The 24,011-nt window shown below is 63.5% G+C and overlaps 2 protein-coding genes across 5 annotated transcripts in view; both read right to left on the minus strand.

Annotated features, from left to right (window-relative positions):
* Positions 1–941: 941 nt before the first annotated feature.
* Positions 942–4,826, minus strand: PABPN1L (PABPN1 like, cytoplasmic). The gene is made up of 8 exons (XM_072873016.1): positions 4,807–4,826; positions 4,064–4,238; positions 3,404–3,512; positions 2,824–2,888; positions 2,234–2,340; positions 2,032–2,119; positions 1,766–1,911; positions 942–981 (listed from the first exon to the last, which is right to left on the minus strand). Exons 1-8 carry the CDS (start codon positions 4,824–4,826, stop codon positions 942–944), a joined length of 750 nt encoding a protein of 249 aa, XP_072729117.1.
* Positions 4,827–5,452: 626 nt separating this feature from the next.
* The window catches only part of CBFA2T3 (CBFA2/RUNX1 partner transcriptional co-repressor 3), a 31,957-nt gene continuing 13,398 nt past the window's right edge, over positions 5,453–24,011 (minus strand). For 3 of the 4 annotated variants that reach the window (XM_072872747.1, XM_072872750.1, XM_072872748.1), the window contains exons 2-12: positions 16,583–16,729; positions 15,076–15,153; positions 13,810–14,051; positions 13,322–13,411; positions 11,523–11,704; positions 11,162–11,418; positions 10,958–11,043; positions 10,520–10,715; positions 10,301–10,369; positions 9,886–10,076; positions 5,453–9,405 (exon numbers count right to left, since the gene is read on the minus strand). In XM_072872747.1, coding sequence (XP_072728848.1) covers positions 9,106–9,405; positions 9,886–10,076; positions 10,301–10,369; positions 10,520–10,715; positions 10,958–11,043; positions 11,162–11,418; positions 11,523–11,704; positions 13,322–13,411; positions 13,810–14,051; positions 15,076–15,153; positions 16,583–16,703 — 1,812 coding nt within the window. In that variant the 5' untranslated portion in view covers positions 16,704–16,729 and the 3' untranslated portion in view covers positions 5,453–9,105. The remainder of the gene's footprint in view (positions 9,406–9,885; positions 10,077–10,300; positions 10,370–10,519; positions 10,716–10,957; positions 11,044–11,161; positions 11,419–11,522; positions 11,705–13,321; positions 13,412–13,809; positions 14,052–15,075; positions 15,154–16,582; positions 16,730–24,011) is intronic. The other variant, XM_072872749.1, reaches the window with a different exon arrangement.

The following is a 24,011-nucleotide window of genomic DNA, read 5'->3' on the forward strand; positions in this document are numbered from 1 at the left end:
ATTTGCAACAGTGGAGATGATTTTGTAATACTGCTAGAAATAAAGTAAAATGATGAGCTGGCAGTGCCCTTTGATTCCTGCAGCTTTGGAATAAAAGCAGGAGGGGGGGAAAAAGGGGTTGTTGACTTCAGAAATAAAAGGGGGAAGGGTTTTGTGACACCCAGGTCTTGTTTGCCCACCACAGAGATACAGAGGCTTCCAGAGAAACAGCAAGGGATGTCTTTTCCCTCCCCTGGTTGTTAGATGTACAACAGCAGCAGCGAGCTAAAAACCAGACCCAAAACACATCGTTGGGCTCCATCCTCTTCCCAAGAGCAAGGTCAGAAATCCACAAGGCTGATGGAGTTAAGGAAAAGCTCCCCAGCAGTCAGGTCCAGAGCTGCAACCCAAGACCTTCTCCACTGATCTGGAGAAGAAAACAGTCTTTGGAAAGGTCTTCAGGATCTCCTTATGGGCAAGAGAAAGCAGGATCCAGCTCCTGTAGAAACAGCCAGTAAAGCTGAAGGTGCTTCACATGCCAAGCAGGACAGGTCCGCCCTCGCAGCGGGGTGGAGGGCATTTGGACAGCTAAAAGCCAGACCAGGTTTACACCAAACCCTCCAGTACAGCCCTTTTCTATAGGATGAGGATGAGACTTGATGGTCTGGGAAAGCTCTTCCCTTCCCAGGACAGGGTGTTCTCTGGAATGAGACTGTTCTCGATGAAAACGCAATCCCCTAAGCAGAGCTAAGGTGAGCCCCTCCTGGGATGCCGGCAGGGATCCGGATCCAGTTCCCTCCCGCAGCCTAGCACTCTGGCTGCCTCACCAGTAATCCTCACGGCAAGGCAGATGGCATTTTAAAATTAATCTTTTTTGGCTTGGGTAGGCATATTTTTAAATCTCTCCAATCCCATCTCCTCATTTCAGTCCTGTCGGCATCACCAGGGCAGTCCAGTCCTTTCTAGTACGGAAAATACCAAGGCAGCAGCCTTGCCCGACCCCTAAACAAGAACAAAAACAGCATCCTAAGCTCCGGGCCTTGCTCAGCTGAGATGTCAGCTGTGCCAAAAAGCATGGCTACCTACTCCACCCCTCGAAGAGCTGGGACTCACCCTTCTGCCCCAGCTAACCCAGACTGAGCCCCCAAAAAACAGGGGAGCCCCAAAGCCAGGCACAACTCTGGGACCAGTCAGGCTAGGAGCGTGATGCCTGCCCCCTAAATCCCTGCAGGGACAGCAGCAAGTTCCCAGGTGTTTCTTCCACCCTCAAAGCTTCTCTTCACTTCCTCCCACGGCACTGAAGGGGCCGGGGCATCATTGAAGCTAATCTGCAGCGAGCTCGCAGACGCACGAGCAGCAGGAGGTGTGCTGGAGAATAGCTCCGGGCCTGTGCTGGGGAGGCAAGGGATGCCGGGACAGCAGTGGGGATGGGTCTGCTGTGCCACCGCTGGCTGCTCACTTTGGTCCTTCCTCATCTCGTCTGCCCACAGTCCCCGAGGTGCCCGTGTCCCAGCCAACCCAGCCGCCAGGTTCCTGCCGACCCCGCAGACACCGGGGTGATGCTAACAGCACGCGACGGGCAGGAGATGTTTCTAGCACAGGTCTCCAGGAGGATACTCCTGCCAGAGCCCTTCTCCATCCTCCCGTCCGTGCCAGGGTGGGAGGTGCAAAGCCGAGAAGCTGAGCACAGCCGGAGCAAGAAGCAGCTATCCCCATCCTGGGGACCGCCTGCTCCACATGGATCTTGACCCAAATACACAAGGAAACCCCCCACCCAGCCGCTCACCTGTACGTCCTCCCTCGCACCCTCGGGTGCTGCCCTCCATAGTAGCCTCCCCGCTGGACCAGCCCTCCCCGGGCTTGGAAGCGGCCCCGGTAGCCCCCACGGTCAGTGGTGCTGATGCCCGGCATGTTGGTCCTCTTGGGCAGCACCTGGAAGGCAGGAGCTGGCTCAGTCGGTGCTGCCAGCACCGGGGTTCGGCACAGCCCCATGCACATGGGGCTGGGAGGGATGGATGGATGCACCACCCCGGGGCTTCATCCAGCTCTTACCTTAATGACACGGCCTCTGAACACGCTCTCGTCCAGCTCCACCGCAGCCTGCACGGAGCTCTTCTCTTCAAACTCGATGTAGGCATACCTGCAAGGGGACGGGGTGAGCAGAGCCCCAGGGACACCCCGCTGCTCCCAAAGGCTGGGGAGCACAGGGCAGTGCCCTCGACACCCCAACCGCGGTCCCTGTGCGAGTGCTGACCCTTTGGGATGCCCCGAGAACTTATCGCAGAGGATGGTCACTCGGTTGATCTGCCCGCAGCTATTGAAATGAGACTCCAGCTCTTCTGCCGTGCCCCCGTAGTCCACCTGCAATGACAGCCCCAGTCCCTCCAGTGCCACTAGCCAGCCTCCCCAGCTCGTGGGTCTGCATTCGCACACCATCACGGGAGGCAAAGTGCCTGGCTGATCCCAGTCACATCTTGCCACCACAGCTTCACCATCTCCTGAGGTTCAGGAGACCCTTCCAGCTGAATGCTCCAACCTGGAAACCCAAATCCAAGAGACAGCTCACTCACTTTGAGGGAACAAGCAATGCTGCACGACCCGCAGCTTCCAGCGGGGTATTTTGAGGAGCTGACACTTGCAACAGATGATCTGCAAGTGGCTAAGGATCATGGCCAGATGCTGAGCCACATTCCCAGTCTGGGCTGGGCAGAGGAGAAGCATTCGGGATGGGACCAGCCAGCCTTCAGTGGGGGGCAGATGGGCCTCCATGCTAGGGATCTCAGACAGAAATCCAGCCGGGCAAGGAGCAGCGAGGTGGGCTCTGCTCCAGGGCCTCCCACTTACATTGCCCACATAGATGGATCGTTGGTCAACCTCCATCTTCTCCTCGGTTGTCTTTGGGAAGAGACCTGCAGAGACGAGGGCTGCTTTGTCACGCTGGAGAGAGTTGCAGGAGCCCTCTGGCAGAGGGCTGTCTGTCCGTACAGGTCTGCTCTCAGCACGGCCGTCACCGAGCTGACACGCTGCAAAGCTCCCCGGGTCCCCGGTGACGTCTGGGCATACCCAAATCCCCACGCTGCTGCCGTCTCCTCCTCCTCCATCCCCTTGCCCCCTTCTCTCTTCGCAAAAAAAAAAACAACCCCCACAGGGTGACTGCTCTACTGGGGCTGTTGCTGCTAAACTCAAGTAATTGAATTACATTTAATTAAATTAATTTACTGCATCTTGGCCTGCAAAGGCAGGAGGTAAGAGCGGATATAACCTGCACTAGCACCATGCCATCCCTGGGACCCCATCCCTCATCCACCTTACGTGTCCAGCGCCAGGCTGCCAGGAGAGGCAGAGCCCACGTGCTCTGGCTCTGATCACCCCCCTGTGCCCCAGAGGTGTCCCGGGGACGGCAGCACCCAGGGACAGCCCGTACCTGCCTCCGAGCTCACGATGAGGCGGCTCTCAGCTTCCAGCTGCAACTCCTTCAGCCTCTCATCCTCTTTCTCCATCTCTCGCACTCTAGCTTTGATGGCCTCCAGCTCCTGAAACCCAAACCAAGATTTGCGTGAGCAGCACACGGAGCGGGGACACCCCCATCCCGCTCCCCACCCTGGGCTGGGACATCGCGGTGCTGCACAGCACGCACCTCCGCCGGCGGTGCCCTCCCAGGCTGGGGACAAGGGTGGGCTGGCTGCTGGGGACAACAGCCTGTCCCACAAAAGGGGACTTCAGCTCCAAGCTCCACTGGGGAGAAAGAACAAGGAAACCTTTCCTTTCGCATGCTTGCCTGCGAAGCAGCGTGTGCTGCAGCAGAGAGGCCTCAGCAGCACCAGAGCTGCCGGAGGGAACCGGAGATTTAAGCTGGTGATGAACAGGAGCCATTTACTCTCGCTCAGCCAGGCAGACATTGGCAGTGAAAGCTAAGCAGCAGGAGAGTGACAATTCAATTTCCAGCTTCTCAGCTCAGGGATTTTAACATCAGGGGCCCAAGATTATTCTTAATTTTTGGAAGTGCTTGAAGAGAGGTGTAGAAAGTTTGCCATTTCCTTCGAGAAACAGGGAAAATTGATTCCACGCTCAGCCAGGCACTCACTGGGTCCGGCACAGCCAGCTCCTCCACGCTGTCCCCCTCCAGGTGGCTCGGGTCCGAGTCATCATCTGCAGCCTTCCGCAGAGCTGCCATCTCTGCCACGTCCCAGGACGCCTCCACTGCTGCCAGGGACGGCAGGTCCTGCCACCAGATTCCTGAAGTGTCCAGGAAGAGAGAACTGGGCGGGAACAGGGGCAAAAAGCCATTTAACAAACAAACAGCCATTTAACATCAAACCTAAAGCAGAACGCCAGCCAGGCAAAGCACCTGGGTGCTTCCAGCAGAAGGATGAACAGGCACCACCAAAGCAGTTTGCTCTCAGTGCTGCAGGCAGGCTCGCAGACCCCAGAACTGCAGGAGCGATGGCTACTGAAAGGTCTCTGCTTCATACTGAGCCACTTCCCAGCTGCAGAGGAGACCTGGAAACAGCCTCCTTTGGGTGAAAAAAACCAGGCGCAAGCATCACAGCCTGCTGGCAGGGACGGGGAGGCAGGACCTGCCCAATCCAGCAGAGCTCCCAGGCTGCAGCAGGGAGTCCTGCCTCACGCAAGCAAAGGCAAACCCGCACCTTTCTTGCCCCAGGCTCTTGGTTTGAGCCCACAGAGGGACAAACTCTCCCAGCCCTGGGTGGGAAACTGACCCTGCTCCAGCCCAGGGAGCCTCAGTGCCTGCCACCGAACTGGGCCCGGGCCCCCCCCACCGCCCCGGGCCCGGGCCCGGCCCCGCTGCCGCCGCCCCGGACTCACCTCGCCCGGCCGCCGAACATGCTACGCGCCCCCCGCGGAGCCGGCGGCACCACGTGCAAATCTCCCGCCACCACGTGCGCCTCTCCCGCCGGCGCGCCGCTTTACATCAGGAGCCAATCAGGGCAGGGCGTGCCGCCAGGCCCCGCCCCGTGCCGGGAGGCAGCCCCGCCCGACCGTGACTCCGAAGCCACGGGTTCGAGACCCGGGGGCGTCAGCGGGCACGCGTGTGCACCCGGGGACGACACGCGTGGGCGCCCCCCCGTGTTTGGGGACACCCCCCCGGCCCTCCTTGTCCACCGACCCCGCTGGTGGTGCTGGGGATCGCAGCCAGCTCCCAGCAGCTGCCCCAGGCACAGGGGGAGCAGGGTCTGCAGCAGGGAGGGGAGATCCCTTTGGGTTCCCTGGGAACACCCGTGAATGTCCCACGCTGCGGACACCCCTCTCAGAGCCGATGTGGGGCAGCGAATGACCCCAGGGCTATAATGAACCCCCCCAGGGTTGGGGGCATGGGGTGCAGGGCGTTGCTGGGAGGGGGGGGGGGCAAGGGCACCCAGCACAAGCCCAGGCTACGGAGCCTCCGGTTGATATTAAATTGTTTTTATTACACAGATACAGAGTTAAGAACAGACATAACCTGAATCATAAAGTTTACATCTTTCACAGGTCAAACATACAGTACACTTAGAGAAAGCGGGAAACAGCAAGGGGGGGGGACAGCATGCCGAAGGAAAGTCCTACCACGTCATCTCTCTGGGCTGGCCCCCAAAACCCACGCGGCGGAGCAGGGCAGGCTGCCGCCGTGCCCACCCGGCCCTGGTGGGGGGCTCTGGTTTCCAGCCCCCCGGGGACCCCCATGCCCCGGTGTCCCCATCCCCAGGGCGGGCAGGGTAACGCGGGCAGGGCTCAGCCCCGCACGGGACCAGGGAACCAGCGCTGCCCACGCAGCCGTGAGCGAGGGGGGACGGCGGCACGACACCTCCCTCCTGGGGCTGTGGCGTTCAGTGACATCGGAGGAGCCCCTGGGGCTGCCACGGCGGCAGGGACACCCCAGCACGGTGCCTGGGACCTGGGAACAAAGTGGCATCTTGTCCCTGACCTCAAACCCACCGGGATCAGGGGGGCATCCCGAGAAGAAGGGGGGACCCCAGCAGGCCCCGGAGGAGGAGGGCGAGGAGAGGCTGCGGAGGGATTGTGGGGGGCTCTGGCAGCAATGCCCGCTCCGGGGTGCCCAGCCTCGCTGGGACATGGCACTTTGGTTTCCGCTGGGATTTCGGGTTGGGAACGCGAGGAAGGAGCTGGAGAGACCCTCGCCCACCGGGGATGGGACCCCGATGCCATGCTCAGTGCCGGAGGAGAGCCACATCTCTCCTGCCACCTCCTCCAGCCTGGTGCCGGAGCCAGCACCCAGCACCCAGCGCCCCGGGCTCTGCCTCCCCGCAGGGACCGGGACCTCAGGCAGGCTGTCCCCATGCCACCAACACTGTCCCCCAGCCCCAGCTGTGATGGGGACAGTGATAGGAAACCCAAGAAGGGGAGCTGTGGGCGGCCACGGGGACCTGATCTGGCAGAGGACTGTGCCTGGCCACTCCGGCACCCCGTGTCCCCAAGCTGCCCCACAGCCACCGGGGTGTCCCTACCCCCCGGCCAGGCTGTGCCGGCACCACACGGCTCATCCGTCTGCCATCTCCCAGATGCCACAAAGCCACCAAAGGACACGGCTCAGGGCACATGTCCCCTGGCTCCCTGCACGCCCCAACACCATTTTGGAGCAAAACCCCGTGGAAGCACCCGCTGCTCCGGCCAGCACCTCCCTGGCCGCCACGGCCCCCTCTGCGCCCGCAGAACTCCGGCCCCGCGACCGCGCCGCTGCTGCCATCCTCCCCGCATCACTAATTTTTGGGAAATATTACACTTTAAAGCTGTCGTTCTGGTTTGGACGTCTGCTAGAGCCACGCCGCCTGTCCCCTCCCTCCCTCGGCTTTTGGTTTCAATGCAAGGTTCTGTAGGGTATTTTTATTATTATTTTAAAAAAAAAAAAGAAAGAAAATAATAATTAAAATAAAGCAAAAAAGAAGGGAGTGGAAACGAGAGCAGACTCTGTGGAAATGCTCTCGTCCGCGGTTTCCCGGCGAGGCGGAGGTAGAGAGGCAGAGCCCCGGCGTGGAGCGGGGCTGGGGGCACGCGGGGACACGCGCGGTGGGAAGGGCAGGGACGGGATGGACACCTGGGAGAGCAGGCGGCCCCGCAGCAGGTGCATCTGCAATACTCTTATATATTACCTCTTCTGAGGAAACGTAAGAAAAATAGACAATATTACATATGTCACACCATAAATAAAGTGAACAGTCACTCGAGGGGCACCCGGCAAAACTCCCAGCCTCGGGGTGCAAAGAAACCCCCCGGGGGGATGCACTGAGGTCTTGGGGTGCACAGAACCCCCCCGGGGGGATGCACTGAAGCCTCGGGGTGCACAGAAACCCCCCGGGGGGATGCACTGAGGTCTTGGGGTGCACAGAACCCCCCACCCCGGGGGATGCACCGAGACTTCGGGGTGCACAAAGCTGCAGCAAGGCTCGGTGTTGGTGGCACGGGGCCGGTAACGTCGCCTTGGGGGTGCCCCACGCACCAAGCTCTGCTGCAGCGCGGCACGGCACGGCACGGCACGGCCATCGCAGGAGGCAGCTGCGAAGGCAGCGCCAGCAGCCGGGCCCCTGGGTGACTGGCAACAAAACCGACCCGGCCCCAAGCCCTTCCTTCCCTCCTCTTCCTCCCCTACAGAAAACACACAGGATGGTTTTTGCAAATGCGGAAAAACTACAGCTCCTATCGAGCACACGAGTTCTGTTTGCCTCCGGCCAGCCTCGCTCCCCCACGCCACAGCCTCCAGCGGGTTCTCATCATCTTTTATTTGGCAAATGTCTCTTATTATTATCACTATCATTATTATTATTATTTTTTGGACCTCTGCAAAACACTATTTACATTCACATTAGCGTACAGCACTCCTGCCCCACGCGGGGCTTCCCTCCTTGGAGCCGGGGGACTTTCTGTATTGCACTCCCGTCCTCTGCGCTTTGTACAATGATGCGAGAAATACAAAATAATCATCAACATCGTCCTTGGCTGCCTCCTCGGCCAGGAAGGAGGTGGCGCTCGCTTTTCTTTCCTTTCCTTTCCTTTTTCCTCTTAAAAATCCTTGCAAAATAAATCCGATGCGGGGCGTGGGAGCAGCCCGGCAGCGAGGGGCTGGGGGGGTCCGGCTGCAGGCGGCCCCCGACGGCTTCAGGAAGGGAGAAACCCAAAATCTGTCTTTTAATCTCTTTTTTTATTCTCTTTTTCCAGGGCGGCGGCGGGCAGAGGTAGAGATGTGCCGGCTCCGGCTGCGCCCACCCGGGCGGTTCTCAGCCACCATCTCCCCCTCCCACGCCTCGGGGACTTGCTTTTTTTTAAAAAAAAAAAAAAAACCTTTTTTTTTTTTTGCTTTATTTTAATAGAAACTCTTTAAAGCCCCAGGGGCACGTCCGTCCATCCTTGCAGGGAGGGGAAGGAAGCGACAACAGAACGAAACAAACTTTGGCAGTGGAGAGACGTTTGGATCTTCCTTGGTTTTGGATTTCCTTTGGAGCAGAGGTGAGTCTGGTCTGTTCTTGGCTAGCTAGCAAGGTAGTTACAGGTGAGCATCCGTCACGCGGCTTGACTTGGCGTCGTCTGGTTTTTGGATTTTTCTTTTTTTTTTTTTCTTTTTTTTTCCTTTTTTACAATTTCTTACTTAAAGCCAAAGAGTCCGACGTTTTCTTTTTTATTTTCTTTATTTTTTTTTTTACAAAAAAAAAAAAAGAAAAAAAAGGAAGAGAGACGAAGAAAAGAAGTTTCTTTCCTCCTGCAAGCGAGCCCCTCAGCAGTGCCGATGCGGGCCGGGGCTGGGCCGGCCTCTCCCCACGTCACTGCGTGGCGAGGCTGCAGCCAAATCCCTCATCCAGAAAGAAAAAAAGGAAAAAAAAAACCCCAAAAAAACAACAACACCCCCCCCCCGAACCACAATCCCCCAACCGATAGAAAACCAACCAAAAAAAGCCAAAACAAAGACCGAAGAGAGAACAGAGAAGATCGGTATTTGCCTTAACTCCACTTAAAGCCCAGTTTGAGGATCCGTGAGGATTATTTGTGAGAGCTAGAGAGGTCGTTTCGGAGGTCACACGAGTCAGGTAGCTGAGGAAATTGCATCGAGTGCAGTCCGTGTCTTTTGGAGAGCGGCGGTAGCAGCGGCAGCAGCGGCAGCGGCAGCAGTCCGAGGGCGGCTCAGCGGGATGCGCTCTCCAGCGGAGCCGGGGTGGCCGGCGTGCCGGCGCGGGATGCAGCTGCCGAGCCCGTCTCGCTGGGGCTGCTGGCGATGGTGGCCACCCCGTCAGGCTGCCCCGGACCCGGCGGCAGCCCCACGCCGGTGGCGGGGGTGGCGGGGGCCGGCAGCCCTTGCAGAGTCTGCCCGCAGACGTGGTGGTGCTTCTCCCAATCCTTGTGCTGGCAGAAGGAGCCGCAGTAGCGGGCGGTGTTGCAGCCGCTGCAGGTCTCGCTTGCTTTGCGCCCGCAGTTCCAGCAGCTCTGCGGGGATGCGAAGCCAAATCTCAGCCCCGGATTGTGCACCCCTGGTCCTGGACCGTGCACCCCATCCTGAACCATGCACCCCTACCCTGGACCATGCATTCCCATCCCAGACCGTGCACCCGCATCCCGGACCATGCATCCCCATCCTAGACCTTGCACATCATCCTGGACCATGCACATCATCCCGGACCATGCACCCGCATCCCGGACCACACGCGCCACCCCAGACGGTGCACCCGCATCCTGGACAATGCACATCACCCTGGACCATGCACCCCATCCCGGACCATGCACCCCATCCCCAGCTCGGTGCAAGAAATCTCCTTTTCTTCACGTCCCGTGGCGTTGCCACAGCCCCCTGGTACTCATGCTTGCATGCACAGACGCTGCAAACTTGATTGCAAAAGGAGCAAGTCCCAAACTCCCGTGCTGCCACCGACCCCGTGTCCCCCCCGGCTCGTCCCCGCCGGCCCCCACCTCGCTCGAGTCCTCCTGCTGATTGATGACGGTCAGGGCATCCTCCGAAGCCTGGCGCTTGGCCTCGGCCAGGGCTCGCTCCATCTTGGCTCGCTCCGTCGTAATCAGCTCGTGGGCTTTCCGCTCGGCGTCCGACACGGCCTTCTGCAGCTCCGACATGGCCTGACGCTTCACCTCGTTCACAGCTTCTTCTGGAAGGAAGGTGGCTGAGCGTGGCACGGGGTGTGCCGGCCCCCCACCCCGGCTCCGCGCATCCCCCTCTGCAGCAGCACCACGGGAGCACCAACCCCACGCCGCAAACCCACCCCGACCCCCTCCAGCCCTGCTGGCACCCAACGCAGCGCAGGGAGGGAATAGGGCAGAGACCCTGCAAGTTCGGCACACCGATGAGCGCCGGTGCCTGCCCCGCACTCACCAGCCTTCCTCCAGATCTCCTCTGGCATATACCCAGAGAGGGGCCGTGGTGCGAACTCCCGGTGAGCGTCTGTGAAGGAGAGGGGGCGACGCTGTTAGGAGACGCCGTCCCCTTCGAACCCACCCGCCGGTGATGCCGGACCCCCGGGGGAACGGCACGGGCACCCCGGAGAGGGGCGCAGCCCCCCCGAACGCACCCCACGGCCCCGGGGGTCAATACCTAACTGGGGTGCCTCGGAGGCAGAGGAGCTGTTGTGGGGGCGGGCGGAGGGGGGGCTGCCTTTCTTCATGTCCTCGGCGTCGCTGTAGCGGCGGATCCAGTGGTTGAGCTCCTCGCGGTCGGCCTCCTGGCACCGCCGCAGCACCGTCAGCGACCGGCGTGTCTTCTCCACCATGTCCATGATGCAGTTCAGCAGCTGCGGGGGGACAGTGTCAGGGTGGGGGGGGGATCTGCCACAAGCCATTGGGGACTGCCGTACCCGGCGCTGGGGAGGGGGATTTGGGCTACGCCAGGCTGTGCCGGGGCCCACGTGCCGCTCCGGCTGTGGGGAGCAGAGGATGCTTGGGAAAAAAGCCATGGTGGGGATGGAGGGCAAAGCGGGAGGGGGGCAAAGCACGCACGCCAGCCCCATGGGACCGCCGGGGGGGCATTACGTACGTTGTTGAGGTGTTTCCACTCCTCCGCCCACTCCCGGTCGGTGAGCCGGTGATCGATCACCTCCTCCTGCCGCGTCCCGTGCACCGCTGCAAGGCAAGCGCGGGGCGGGGGTCAGCCCCCTGCAGCACCCCTCTCCCTGGGTGGGGGTCCCCAGCCCCTCTGCCCGCCCCCCCAGCCCCGGCGCGTGGCGATGCCACCACTCACCGGCGGGCCGCTGGCGCTCGCGGAGCTCCCGGGGGTCGGGGTGGCGATAGGCGTCACGATAGTGGTGCGCCATGGCCATGTCCTCCAGGCGGTAGTGCTGGGCCGGGGGGGGGCCGGCGGGGGGGTGCCCCAGCCCGTTGGGCGGGTGGCTCAGCCCATTGCTGGGGCTGTAACGCTGCGCCGGGCTCATGGTGCACGGCCGCTTGCTGAGGTGCTCGGGGTGCAGAGGGTCTCGGTCCAAACCGTTCTCTTTGGTCCTGGGGGGAGGAGAGGAGGTCGGTCCCCACCGGGCACCAGCACCCACCGCCCCGGGGGGATGCGTCCCCGAAAAAATCACCCACGTGCACCCCCCGGCTCGCACCTGTCTGGCGTCCTCCTCTTGCCGCTCTCGCCCACCTCCAGGAGCAGCTCGGAGGAGTCGATGGGAGAGGAGGCGTTGGCGTCCAGCAGCAGCTGCTCGTGCTGGGCCAGGTACTGGGCCGGGGTCTGCTTGGCCATGCGGGCGCAGTGCAGCAGCTCCCGCTGCAGCAGCGGCAGGTTGGCCTGTGAGGGGGGCGAGAGTCCAGTCCACAGCCCCGCGGACCCCCTCCCCGCCAAGCTCGGCACCCCGCCGCTCAGAGCCCCCGGCAGAGCCCGGCCGCCTGAGCGCGGCCGCCCCGGCGCAGCACGGCTTTGCCCCCAGCCCGCCGCGGGCAGGAGGTGCGGGACAGGCAGCAGCCTTCCCCTTTGGGGTCTTGCTCACCTTCCCCAGGGGGGGACATCCTTGGGACCCCGCTCACCGCAGCGTGCCCGGGCCAGCTGGGCTGCCGAGGGGGACACACGTGGCACCCCGCAGGGTCCGGCCACACGCGGGCACGTGCGCAGCTTCACCCAAGCCCTCCTGCACCCCGGCAGGGGTTGCAGAGCATCGTCCCCCGGCCACCTCTGCCACCGCGTCCCCGCCGTGCTTGCCCTGGGGACCTGAACCCCCAGGCCGGGGGAGCCCCTAGCCCATCTGGCACCCACGGGGCACGAGGGCCGGCTGTGAACTCCCCACCCACCGCGTTCCCCCTCGGCACTGCAGCCCCTAAGAGCCCACAGAGCAGCAAGAATTAAGCAGCAGAGACCCCCTTCTGCCCGGGCGCTCTGGCTGCCAGCTCTGGTTTTCTCTTCAGGCAGCTGATCCGCAGCCAAATTCCCATCTGCCAGACACGTTAGCAGCCGAGCCCGAGATGTGTGCTGCGGCGAGCGAGGCCGGACCCTTCCCTTCCCTGGCTGGCGGGGGGGGGGGGAACAACCCCACAAAAACAAGCAAGCCCCCGAGTCTGGGAAGCACGCCGAGCCCGGCTGCTTGCAGTTAGGATAATGAGAAACATCTGGAGCCCGCGGTGGGAACAGCTGGGAGCGGGGTGCCAGGGCGGCCGGCGCGGCCGCCGCGTGCTTGGCAGCAGGACAGCGGGGACGGCTCCCAGCCCACGCCGAGCCACGGGGCCACCAGCGCCCGCCGGGACCCCGCGAGCCGGGCGGCTGGGGATGCACCGTCCCCCTGCTCCCACGGACCCCGTGCTCCCCTGCAAACCCCGGCAGGAGGGCGAGGGGGCTCTGCCGTCCCCCCAGCTCAGCCCGGCCGCGTTTCGGCTCTGCCTTCCCCTGCCAGGAGCAAACCGCTCCGGCAGCTTTGCAGGCGGATTCCTGCGGCGAGCACGGACCTCCGCTCCAGGGGACCAAGGGTGCAGAGGTGGAAAAGGGGCTTTTTTTTCACTTTTTCTTGATTCCTCTGCTAAGGAGGGGCAGGCGACACCGGGCTTGAACATCTGCCGGCAGTGCCGGGGCTGCCAAGCGTGCCAGCGGTTGGTGAATCCCTCCGGAGCGGGGTGACAGTGCAGAGTCAGCGCGAAATTAAAAGGCAAATTAAAAAAAAAAGGGGATTTTTAATGAATTGCAAATGGTTACCAGCTGGGCTGAACCCCTCGCTTTATTGCAAACAGCCCCGGCCTCGTGTGACTCCACACGTGCGAGGGGCTGGGCACGCAGGGGGGACACGCGTGCCCCGGGGGGGACGCAGGCAGCCCCACAGGCAGCTGCCAGCCCCAACCCCAAAGCCACCCCCCGAATCTCCCTTTGCCGGCGATGCCGATGCTAACCCCGACGTCCCCGCGGCGCCCGGGCTGGGGCACCCACCTTGAGGAAGGGGATGACGAAGGGTCGCAGCGGGAAGTTGGTGGCCTCCTGGAGCTTGGCGTGAAACTCCTCGATGGTGAGCGTGGAGTTCTGCGGGGACAGCCCAGGCTCAGCGCTGCCGGCCACGGCCCTTCGCCCGCCCTGCACCCCCCCGGGGGGATGCTTTGCTGCTTCTCCCCTATTTCTGCTCCTCTGCCAGCTCTGCCATGCTCCAGGGAAAACCATGCTCGAGGGAAAACCATGCTCGAGGCCTTGCTGGCAATGCCAGCAGCGGGGACCCAACCCTGCACCATGGGTGCCGTGCAGATGCTGGGAGATGCTGGCAAAACAGCCCCCATTTTTCCAGGATTTAGATCAAACCAGCACCAACAAGACCCTCTTTTTTTCCCCCTTTAGCAGCATCTCCATCCCAAAAGGCAAACACACCATCCCCGGATGAGGCATCACCCCGCCAGCCCCGGGGCTGACCCCGCACCCGGCAGACGTACCACGAGCCCCAGGACGAGGGTGCGCACCCGCTCCCCGATCTCGGGGGAGATGTCGTTGCCAAACTGCTGCAGCGTGGTGAGGAAGCGCTTGAGCTTGGAGAGCTGGCGGGCACCACAGGCCGGCGGGAGCTGGTGGGTGGAGAGGGAGGCGGTGGAGGAGGTGGCCGGCCCGTTGCTGAACCCGTTGGGGGTGGACGGAGCCCCATTGATGGCGGTCGGCGAGTGGCTGCTCCCGTTCATCACTGCGAGGAGAGAGGGGACGCGAGGTCAGAGCAGGGGGATGTACCCCGGCGCCGCAGGGACAAGGCTGGGACGGGGGGGGGGAGGACTGGAGCATCCTGCCGCGTACCGCAGGGCCGGCAGCCCCTGGGAGGCTTCGGGATGCTGCTGCATCCCTGGGGCCACATCCTGAGCCGGTCCCCGGCACCGCGGGAGGCAGATGCGGGCTGCAGGGAGGGATGGGATGGGATGCAGTGCATGCCCCGGCACAGCGAGGGCCCGATCCTGCTCCTCGACGTTCAAGGCGGCCAAGAGAAGGGGCTCCATCCTGCCCGTCTGGGAGCTGCTCAGCACCCCCCAAGGAAAAGCCCCAAGCTGGTTTGCCGCAGAGCCCAGCCTCGCTTGCAGCACGCCAGCACCTCTGGCCCCGCTGCCCAGACAGGGAGGACAGGAGCCGCCCGGAGCACCCCGCACCCGAGGTTGGGGATATCTGGGGGTGCCAACCGACGGCGCGGCGGGTTCCTCGCCCCTGCGCCAGCCCTCTGCGCAGACCGCGCGAGCGCAGGGACCTTTCCGCGGCCGGCACAGGTGACGGCATGCGTCACCCCGTCTCCCGACCGTGCGCCGCTCTGCGGCACCCGGGCATGCACCGCGCCTCTCCCCGCGGTGTGCCAGGCACCCGGCTCCTGGGATCGCACTAACCTTGCGGTGCCCGCGCCGCCCTGCCTGCCCTGCCTGCTTTGGCGGGCTCCCGCTCGTTCTACGGCCGGGCAGTATCAGCCACCCGCTAAAGAGATGCCGAAAATAACCCGGTGGCCGCAACTGCTTTTATTCCCGCGACAGGTGCGTTACTAAGTTAGACGCCGCACATGTCCCTCGGCCGGGCCGGGGCCGGGGTTCGCATCCCCGTGACCCACCGGGGCAGGGCGAGGGGCTGGCGCGGGGGAACGCACCCTGCCCAAGCCCCCCGCGGGACACTGCGCCTCCCGGGGGGGCTGCGGCTGCGGCTCGGGTCTCTCATGAGAGCGGATGCTTCATTTTACTTACAAAGACAGACCATCGACCATTTCAAGCAACCATGAAAACGGCCGCGAGGCAGAAACGTCGGAGGGCCAGCGTCTCGATCTGCAAGCAAAATAAAACACGCTATGATGAGAGAGCAGAGGGGGCAGCTCTCGGCCGGGGGTCCCTGCAGGCAACGCTCCTCGACGGCGGGGGCACGCGTGCCGTGGGCAAAGCTGCCCGGACCCAGGCGTGCCAAGGATGGAGCCGGGTCCCTGCGTCCCGACGCAGCCAGAGGGAGGGCTCGGGGGATGCTCAGCTGCCTAACACGGTCCCCACATTTTGGGACCCCCCCTGCACAGCCCCAGCACGAGGGGCGGTTTGCAACATTTCCCCGAGACCAAGAACAACCGAAACACCGTCGCGCTCCGGGCCGAGCCACAGCGGAGAGGCTGCCTGCACCCCTGGCCCCGTGTCCTGCACCGAGCCGAACCCAGGATGCCACATCTGCCACAGGGCTCGGATTAAACAGCAAAACCCCTCAGAGCGCAGCCGAGCGCAAGCCGATTTCCAATTAGAGAGCATCTGGCTGGGAGGGCGGTGGGGCCACGGCAGGGTGCAGCGGCTGTCGGGGGGCTGCAGCTCGGGGGGTTGTTTTAGGGGTGTTTTCTTCCCTGCGGGGGTTTCTAAGCAAGAAGCAGCTATGAGCAAAAACCCTGTGCGCACACGTGCCTGGGATACGTCTCGGAGGAGCTGGAACAACCCTCGCTACGGCCACCGCCGCTTCTGCTGGGGGGACCGGCCTCGGCCCCTGCCTGCCTGGATCCAGTCCCGCGTGTGCCTTGTCCGGTCATGTGCCGGGATGGTGACACCGGCACAGTGACCGATCCCCGGCGCAAGCCCTGCAGGCGTGCAATGAGCCCATGTGCCACCAGTGCAACCAGTGCATCGGGGCTCCCCCGGTTCAACGATGCTACAGAGGCTGAGGACTCGGACCTCGAGTCCCTGCCAAGTCCCCCTGATGCCACCATGCCGTGGCCTGGGCAGGGCAAGGACATCCCTGCCACCACGGCTGGCCGTGACACTCCCCTGCCACCGCCGGGTGCCACACGCGGACGGGCAGGCAGGTCCCCATGTGCCCGAGAGCTCCAACGGGGCCAGCCCCAACTCGCGGGGACTCCCCCAGCCCACAGCATCCTCCGTCTGCAGAGGAGAGCGCCCGGGGCTACGCGCTGCTCGGTGCCACCATTCGGTGACCGTGCGGCAGGAGACCAGGATGTCCCTGTCCCCAAGCACCTCGCAGGGCACTGCTGGCGACGGGCAGCGCCGCGGCTCTCCCCGTGGGCACGTGCCTGACCTGGGGCTCGGGGCGCGCAGCCCAAAGCCCTTCTCCGGTGCAAGGATGGGTAACGCCACCCCACGGTGCGGCCAGCACCGCACAGGGGGCTGAGGACGCTGCCAGTCCTGGGTGCAGCGCGTGACCCGGAGGCGAAGGGAGCTGGGCAGCCTCCCTGCCTGGCAGCCCGTCCCCGTTCCCGTCCCCGGTACTCACTGGTGTTTGGCGTGAAGGAGGGGTGGCGCGTGGCTCCCTGCGTGACGGCCGGCGGTGGCGGAGGCATGCTGGGCGGCGTGGACCTGGACTGCGTCTTCACGTCGGCCGGCGAGTCGGGCATGGTGGCGGCCAGCGTCTCCGCGTTATCTGCAGGGAGAGGGCACAGGGCGGTGAGCGGGGTGTGCCGGGCAGCGCTATGCTTCCCCTCCGGAGGGGGGTCAGGTCAGGGGACCCTCGGGGACGGCGGGCTGGCCTGGGCACCTCCGCTTCCCAGTGCAGGATGGCAGCAACCCTCGCCCCACGCAGAGCTCGGGCAGCGGGGACGGTGCCTGGTCTCCCATGTGCCCGCAGGACGGTGGGGATGGTGACCGACCTCCCGTGCATCTGCACAAGGGTGGGAGCAGTGCCCTGTGCCCAGCGTGGATGCAGGGTGGTGGGGACAGGACAGGGCACCGCTCTGCCCGTGCAGCGCCAGCTCTGCCCCACGCACGGGGCACAGCCCGGCCCAGCACACGAACAGCGTGTGCGTCCCTGCAAAGCCATCGCTGTCACGTCCCGGCACCCTCCTGCCAGCGGTTACCTGCCCACGCCTCAAGAATCTCCCGGCTGCCCGCTAACCCCTCGCCGTCCCCAGCAGTTTTGCGCAGGGCTGCTGTAATCTCAGGCGGGGATTACGCACAGGCAGTAAATTGTGAGTTTGTTTCAGCCGGCGCTTGGTGGCAGTGGCGATGGCAGGACCTGTGCAAGCACCGGTGGCTGTCCTCCCGCAGCCCCAGGGACCCCTGCGAGGCATCGGATCCCGCAGACCGTGGAGCGCGGGGCTCCCTGCCATCGCCACGCTGGGCTCCCCCCAGCCATCGCTGCCTCCCTCCCGCCGCGCCGCGCTTGCAACCCCAAATAACACCCGGCAGCGGCACCCCTGGGGGAAGCGTGCCAGCACCGTCCCCTCCGGACGGCGGTGGCGGCACGGCCCCGGTGCAAGGTTTCGGCCCCGCGGCTGCCGCACCGGGCGGTGACGGGTGGCCACAAGTGCGGGCAGCTGCGGCGGTCCGTCAGCGTGCCCGAGCCCACGCCGCCGCCGCCACCGGCCCCAGCCAAAGAAGGAAGCGGCCGCCACAGCCACCCCCTGGCCCTGGGGTCCCCGCTGCGCCCCGGCACGCTCCCCGCCAGGCACGGCTGATAAACACTAATCTAATATGCATGCTTAATCCGCTGCAACTGTTGTGAGATTAATTGAACCCTGCAAAAGCACATTGTCCGGGCTAAATAAAACCGGGGCCTCATCCCAAGCAAGATGCTATCGGGGCTTGTGCCACAGCCGATGCCGTGCGCGGAGGAGCGGGAAATGGGGGAGCCAAAGGGAGATGGCAAGGGCCAAACACCCAGGTGGTCACCGCCATGATCCCACAGCATCCTTCCGGATGGCTCTGGCACCATGGGAGCATCCCCGCACCGGGGGTTTGAGCCTCCCAGGGTGCACTGTAATCCTGCAGACGCCTGGATATGCATGCTCTGGTTTCCCTTTCCTTGCCTCCTTCTCCCACTCCAGCCTCAGGAGAAACCCCAAGACCAAGCAGCATCCGTCCCCATAAAACAACCGTTTCTTTGCAGGGCCTGCTAAAATAAATGGAATGTTTTGGAAAACACCTTTTATCCTCCTTTTCACGGACATGCCCATCTCTGGGCAAGGCTTCTCCAGCCTTCGCCCATCAATCAGCGGAGCAGGGTCCAGCCCCGACAGCAGAGGACGAGCCGCGAGCTCGCACAGAGCATGACCCAGACTGGGTGGCTGCATTTGCGCAGCCGCAGCGCCTTGATCCGCCGGGTGCCCACACGGTCCCTGCTGGGCTCGGCATCCCTCGGGCATTGCCCTCCGCCCGGCTTAGCAAAGCACGACCCGCATTGCCTCTGCCTGCCGGCTCCTGCCCACAGCAGGCAGGGCCAGCACCTCTCCGCGACGCAGGGCTCTGCGTGGGCACCGCTGCCATCCCCTCGCCCTTCTCACCCCCTCCAAGCCCGGGGTTTGCACCACAGGGCGCTGGCTGGCATTGCACACCGGGCTCGGCGCAGCGAGGCATCGCAACACGCTCTTCACGTCTGCAACGCTGCAACCGCCCACGTGCTCGGCCCGAGGCACCGGCTCTCCACGCAACAGCCACTGGGTGCGGGGACAAGCCGCGGCAGCCTGGGGACAGTGTGGCAGCTTGCCTGGGTAAGCGCACCTGCACCAGCTGCCTGCACAGCTCCCAGCGCAAAGGGGTTGCACGGGCAGGTTCGGCTCTGCCGTTGCTTGCAGGGAAGGTTCCTCGTTGCTGCGAGATGTTGACCCCAGCCCTCATCCCGGGCACGGTCCCTGCCTGCGTCCCCATCCCTTCCCGAAACCCTGGCACCGTCCCTTTTTGCATCCCCATCCCTGCCTGCATCCCTGGCACCATCCATTCCTGCATCCCCATCCCTTCCTGCCTGCATCCCCGTCCCTGCCTGCATCCCTTCTCCCCCTCCGCTGTCCTGACTCTACGCGCATGCCCACACTGAGGGGAAAACACGGATACACTCGTTCTGGCACCGACACGGCTTTTCCACAACTTCCCATCGGGAGGAAAGTTTCCACAAAGCTGAGCAAACACCCGGGGAAATGGGGCCTGGCTGTGTTTTTTCTTGTCTTTTCCTTTTTTTTTTTTCCTCTAAGTCATAAATTTTCCCCGAGGTGTTTGCAACCCAAACACGGCTGCACAGGCACGGGGACAAGGGACGGCCCCAAACCCAATGGGATTTCTCAGTGCCCGAGCCCAGAAATGCCCAAAACAAACAGAGCCTGGGATGCCCGCAGGATCCGGCCACGGCCGTGGCACCAACCCAGGCCCTTTGCAGGATGGGACGAGCTCCGTGGCGGGCAAAGGGGGTTTCAGGGGGCACAGTGCAGCCTCCCGGCAGCACCTCCAAAAAATAACTCCCCAACACGACTCAAACTCTGCTGGAATTTTTTTTTTTTTCCCTTTCTTTTTTTTTTTTTTCTTTCTTTCTTTGGGGTAATTTGTCCCAGCCGCTCGGGGCTGTGTCTGTTTTCCTCCATCTGGTTTCCATTAGGCCTGTGCAGCCCAGATGAATAAGTAATAATATAAAAATAAAAGGATTAGCATTTTCTCCTTGGCTGGCGGGAGCAGGCGTCCCCCACCCTGCCTCCTGGGGCCAGCGGATGCCGGACCCTGCACACCCCCGTGTGACCCCGAGCCCCCCATTTGTCACACCGGAGGGTTTAACCCCCGGCACACTGGCCCGGGCACGGTCCCCGCTGGGGTGACACACCAGCACAGCCGTTACCGGCTTGCCCGTGGCACCCAGCCCCACGCCGCCCCAGCAGCACCGCAGTGGTCGAGGTTTGTGCCCTCCCCGGCACCAGCAACCCCTGAATCGCTCGCCCCAGCTTGCACATCGCTTTTCCCCGGGTGGAAGCATGCGTGAGGGGGGGCCTGTTAGCCGAGGGGCCTGTTAGCCGGTTCCTTGCCTCCCACCGGAGCTGGGGCAGGGGGTCTGCTCGGCCGTGTGCTCCCCAGTGGGCACCACTGGATACTGGGAAGTACCAGTGCATGGCGCTGCGCGGCTGTGCGTGCAGGTGGGCACCAATGCACAGAACCGTGCAGCCGCGCAGCCGGCGGGCACCGACACGTGGCACCACGCAGCCGCGCACGCTGGCGGGCACCGACACATAGCACCGTGCAGCTGCACATGCTGGCAAGCACCAATGCACGGCACTGTGCAGCCGTGCACACGGGAGAGCAGCCCCAGCACCCACCAGCAAGCAGCCTGGCGCTGAGGGACGGAGCCCGGCTGCCGGCCCAGCCCAGGGTTTGCTATTTCCCACGGTCCCGGGGAGCCCGTCCCGCCGCTGCAGGCTGTGCCCCAGCCCGGGACACCCGTCCTCCCCGGGCGGCGAGCGGCCCCTGCTCTCTGCAGCCTCGGGCAAGGCCGGGAAGCAGCTGGGGATGGAGACAGGGACGTGCCAGCCCGCGGTGAGCCCGATGACTGCGGAGCACCCAGGCTGGCTGCTCTCCTCTCCACCTCCCCGGGGACGGCGATGGAGAGGGCAGGGAGCTGCCCTGGCTGCAGCCGTTGGAAAGCTCCGGCTTTCCACAGCCCTCCCCTCCCAGGCTGGGTGAAGCTTCCCAGGCGAGGAAGGGGTTAAAAGGGAATTAAAAGACCAGCATCCTTCATGCTCTCCAAATGGCCACAAATGAAATCCAGATGCTGGAGGCGACGTCTCCCGAAGTCAGGCTGCCTCCGAAACAAAGGCAAGCATTCCTGCTCCTCAGCTGCCGCTGCCACAGGGGCCAAGAACAACTCCCCGATAAGATGGCGAGGGACCGAGCCGTCCCAGCTGGAGCGCGTTAGGGAAGCGCGCAGCGCCAGCGGCCAGGCAGCAGCGCCGGCCACGTGCACGAGCCCAGCAGAGGTGGTGGGATCTGCAGGGCACCATCGTCTCCCTCCTCCCCTGCACCCATCCTGATCCCCTCCCTGGGGACGTGGTGATGACGGGGGTAGGTGACAGCAGGCAGCTTGGAGGTGGCTCATCCCCAATTGCACGCGGAGGGGGAGAGAGCGGGACGGCAGCGGTGGGATGCTGGAGGGATGCTGGAGGGATGCTGGAGGGATGCTGGAGGGATGCTGCCCACCCCCAGCACTTATCCCATTCCCCAAAATATGCACATTTTGGGGAGCCAGGCTAGGGCGAGCGTGATCCGAACCCCAGCACTTGTCAGCACAAATGAAGCCTTTTAAAAGGAAATCTAATTAATTAAACCCTCTGCACGACATGTAAATGAACCCGGCTTCCGCCGGCTCCAGGCCCGGGGAGGTGCTTGCAGGCGTGCTGGCGCAGGGAGCTCTCGCTGAAGGCCACGGCCGCCGCGAGGACGACGGGACAGATGTGGCCAGCGGTGCCAGGGGGGCGCTGGCAGCGGGGCCCAGCCCTGCCGGGCACCGAGGCCCTGCCTGCACTCCTGCCTGCAGGCAGCGACGCTCACAAGGATGTTCATGCCCCAAGCAGCGCAAGTCTTGCTCTGCCCTGCTCCTCCAGCTGGGGGGATGCCGGCAGCCGGGCCCAGGATGGGTGACCGTGCCGTGCCAACCAGCCCGCGAATTTGGGCATTGCCCCACGGTTTAGTTGGGCTGCTCAGCTGAGTGGGACCTGCCATCTTTGCACTGCCGCGGCAGCCCTTTGCACCGGCCGGCCTTCATCCTGCCATCCTCGCCTTGCCCAAAGGCGTCCTGCGACGGGTCCCAAGGCGCTGGCCCGGGCTGGGATGCTCCCCACCCACCCAACGCCGGCAGTAAAGCGGGTTTCCCCATGCTCAGATACATCCCGATTTGCTTTGCTTTCCCCACCTCCCCATCGTGTGAGCACCAGCGGTGCCAGCACCAGCGGTGCCAGCATCCCGGGGACGTCCGGTGCTGCCGGGGGACGCGCCACAGGCAACGCTCCTTGCTCGGCTCCAGGGCAGCGGCTGCGGTCGAGGACCCCAACGCCTGGTCCCCTTCCACCTCCCGCATGCAGTGACGGCACGGCTCCGCGTGGGACATCAGCGCCCAGGGCCACGCTCACCCATGCACCCCGAGCCCAACAAACCCAATTTCTCAAGCCATAACCAGCCGGCCAGGGACCCAAACCCGCTGCCTCGGCTCCACACCGGCAGTGCCAGCCGGCTCCCGCTCCCCCCGAGCCGGCGTGGCCAGGGAGGAGGGAGATGGGTTTGATTTTCCTCAACGCGACAACAAAAAAAAAAAAGCCAAAAAAAAAAAAAAGCCCCCTTTCTGTTTTACAAGCCTTCATTTGCTATTGTTTATGTAAACAGGTAAATTGTTTCGTATCTCAATTAAAAACATCTGCCACATAAATGAATACCAATTAACTCATCCTGTTTTTAATTACTCTGTTAATTACACACAGGCAGCAAAAAGGATGGCAGGGGAATAGGGAAAGCATGCTTACAACCCCCCCTTCCCACCTTGCTCTTGGCAAGGATCCGAAATGTGCCCAGATAATGATGGATTAAGGTGGCTGGTGAAAACCGTGGCTCGTGGCCAGCTCTCGTGTGGCGGCTCCCTCCCGGCCCGGCTGGGTGCTGCCGGGGTGCCTTGCGGGGGTATTTCCTGGCACCCTCCCGAGAGGCGCCGCGCTGCCCCGTTTCGGAAACTCTGGGCCCCGTGGGACACGCCAACGCTGCCTGCGTCATCCCCCATGCTGGCAGTGGCCACGGCACAGTCTGGCCGGCTTTCCCGGTGCCGGCCCCACGTTTGCTCTCAAAACGCGTCCCGGGGGAGAGAAACCGCGGGACGCGGAAGCGCGTGGGAAGGGCAGGAGGATGGAGGAGGCTTCGCGCGAGGAGCATCCTCGTGGACCAAGCACATCCTCGAGGCGCCCGTGCTACCCCCGGGAACCCTCCTGCCACCAAGGGGCAACACTTCTGCGTGGGCACAGCGGCGCAGGGCGGATGCCGTCCTCGAGCCAGGCCGGCGGCGATTGCCGAGAGACCCCGGGCGCCATCAGCCCCTCGCCCCCCCAGCTGCGGGAAGCTTTCCAAGCGAGCAGATGGGGCAGGGGAGCGGCGGCAGCGAGGAGGAGAGCAGAAAAGGCTATTTTCTCACGCTACATATTTTACAAGTCGAACATTTTGTGCATTTCAGCCTTGCCTGTAAAAGCATCTCGGGCTCAGCCCCGGGACTCGACGTCGGAGCCTGTGAGTCAACAGCGGCTGGCGGCGACGTGGCTGGCCGGCGTGGAGAGGGGCCGGGAAGCGGGGTCCCCCCATGCAGAGGGTCAGGCTGGGGGGTCCCCCTGACCCACTGGCGCTGGAGGAGCGGCAGGATGGCCAAGGACCCCCGCTGAGCCCCCAGCCCGGGCACAGCATCTGCTGCAAACACTGCCCGTAGCGTTGCACCCCGGTGCTGCCATCTGACCCGTCCTGCCAGCAGCTCCGGGGCGGTGGGAGGAGGTGGGCATGCAGACGGCCTCCCTGCTCCCCAGCTGCCTTATGCTCCTGGAAATTAAATATACTGGCTAAACACCGCGAGTAAACAGAGTGCCATGGCCAGCCCGGCACACCTGGAGGCACGTGGGCGGCACGGGGCTGGGGCTGACCCCACCAGCAGCGCCGGCTGGAGCTGCCCCCCACCCAGGAAACACCCATTTCTCAGCCACAAACCACCTCCCCAGTGCAAGGGCTGCGGGTGCATCACTGCACATCCGCGCCAGAAGGGCAACCGATCCACCAACACGCTGCCAAAGGGGCACCCTGTTGCCAAAGCGGCACCCCAAAACCGGCCCGATGCCCCAGCTGCGGAGCCGGACGCTCTTCGAGGGCAGGGAGAGGTTCAGGCTAAAACATCCCAATCTGAAATTTTTGCAGCCACGTGCACAGGGATGCTCGTGCCC

The sequence above is a fragment of the Ciconia boyciana genome, chromosome 9 (genome assembly GCF_034638445.1).
Source record: "Ciconia boyciana chromosome 9, ASM3463844v1, whole genome shotgun sequence".
Lineage (NCBI taxonomy): Eukaryota > Metazoa > Chordata > Aves > Ciconiiformes > Ciconiidae > Ciconia > Ciconia boyciana.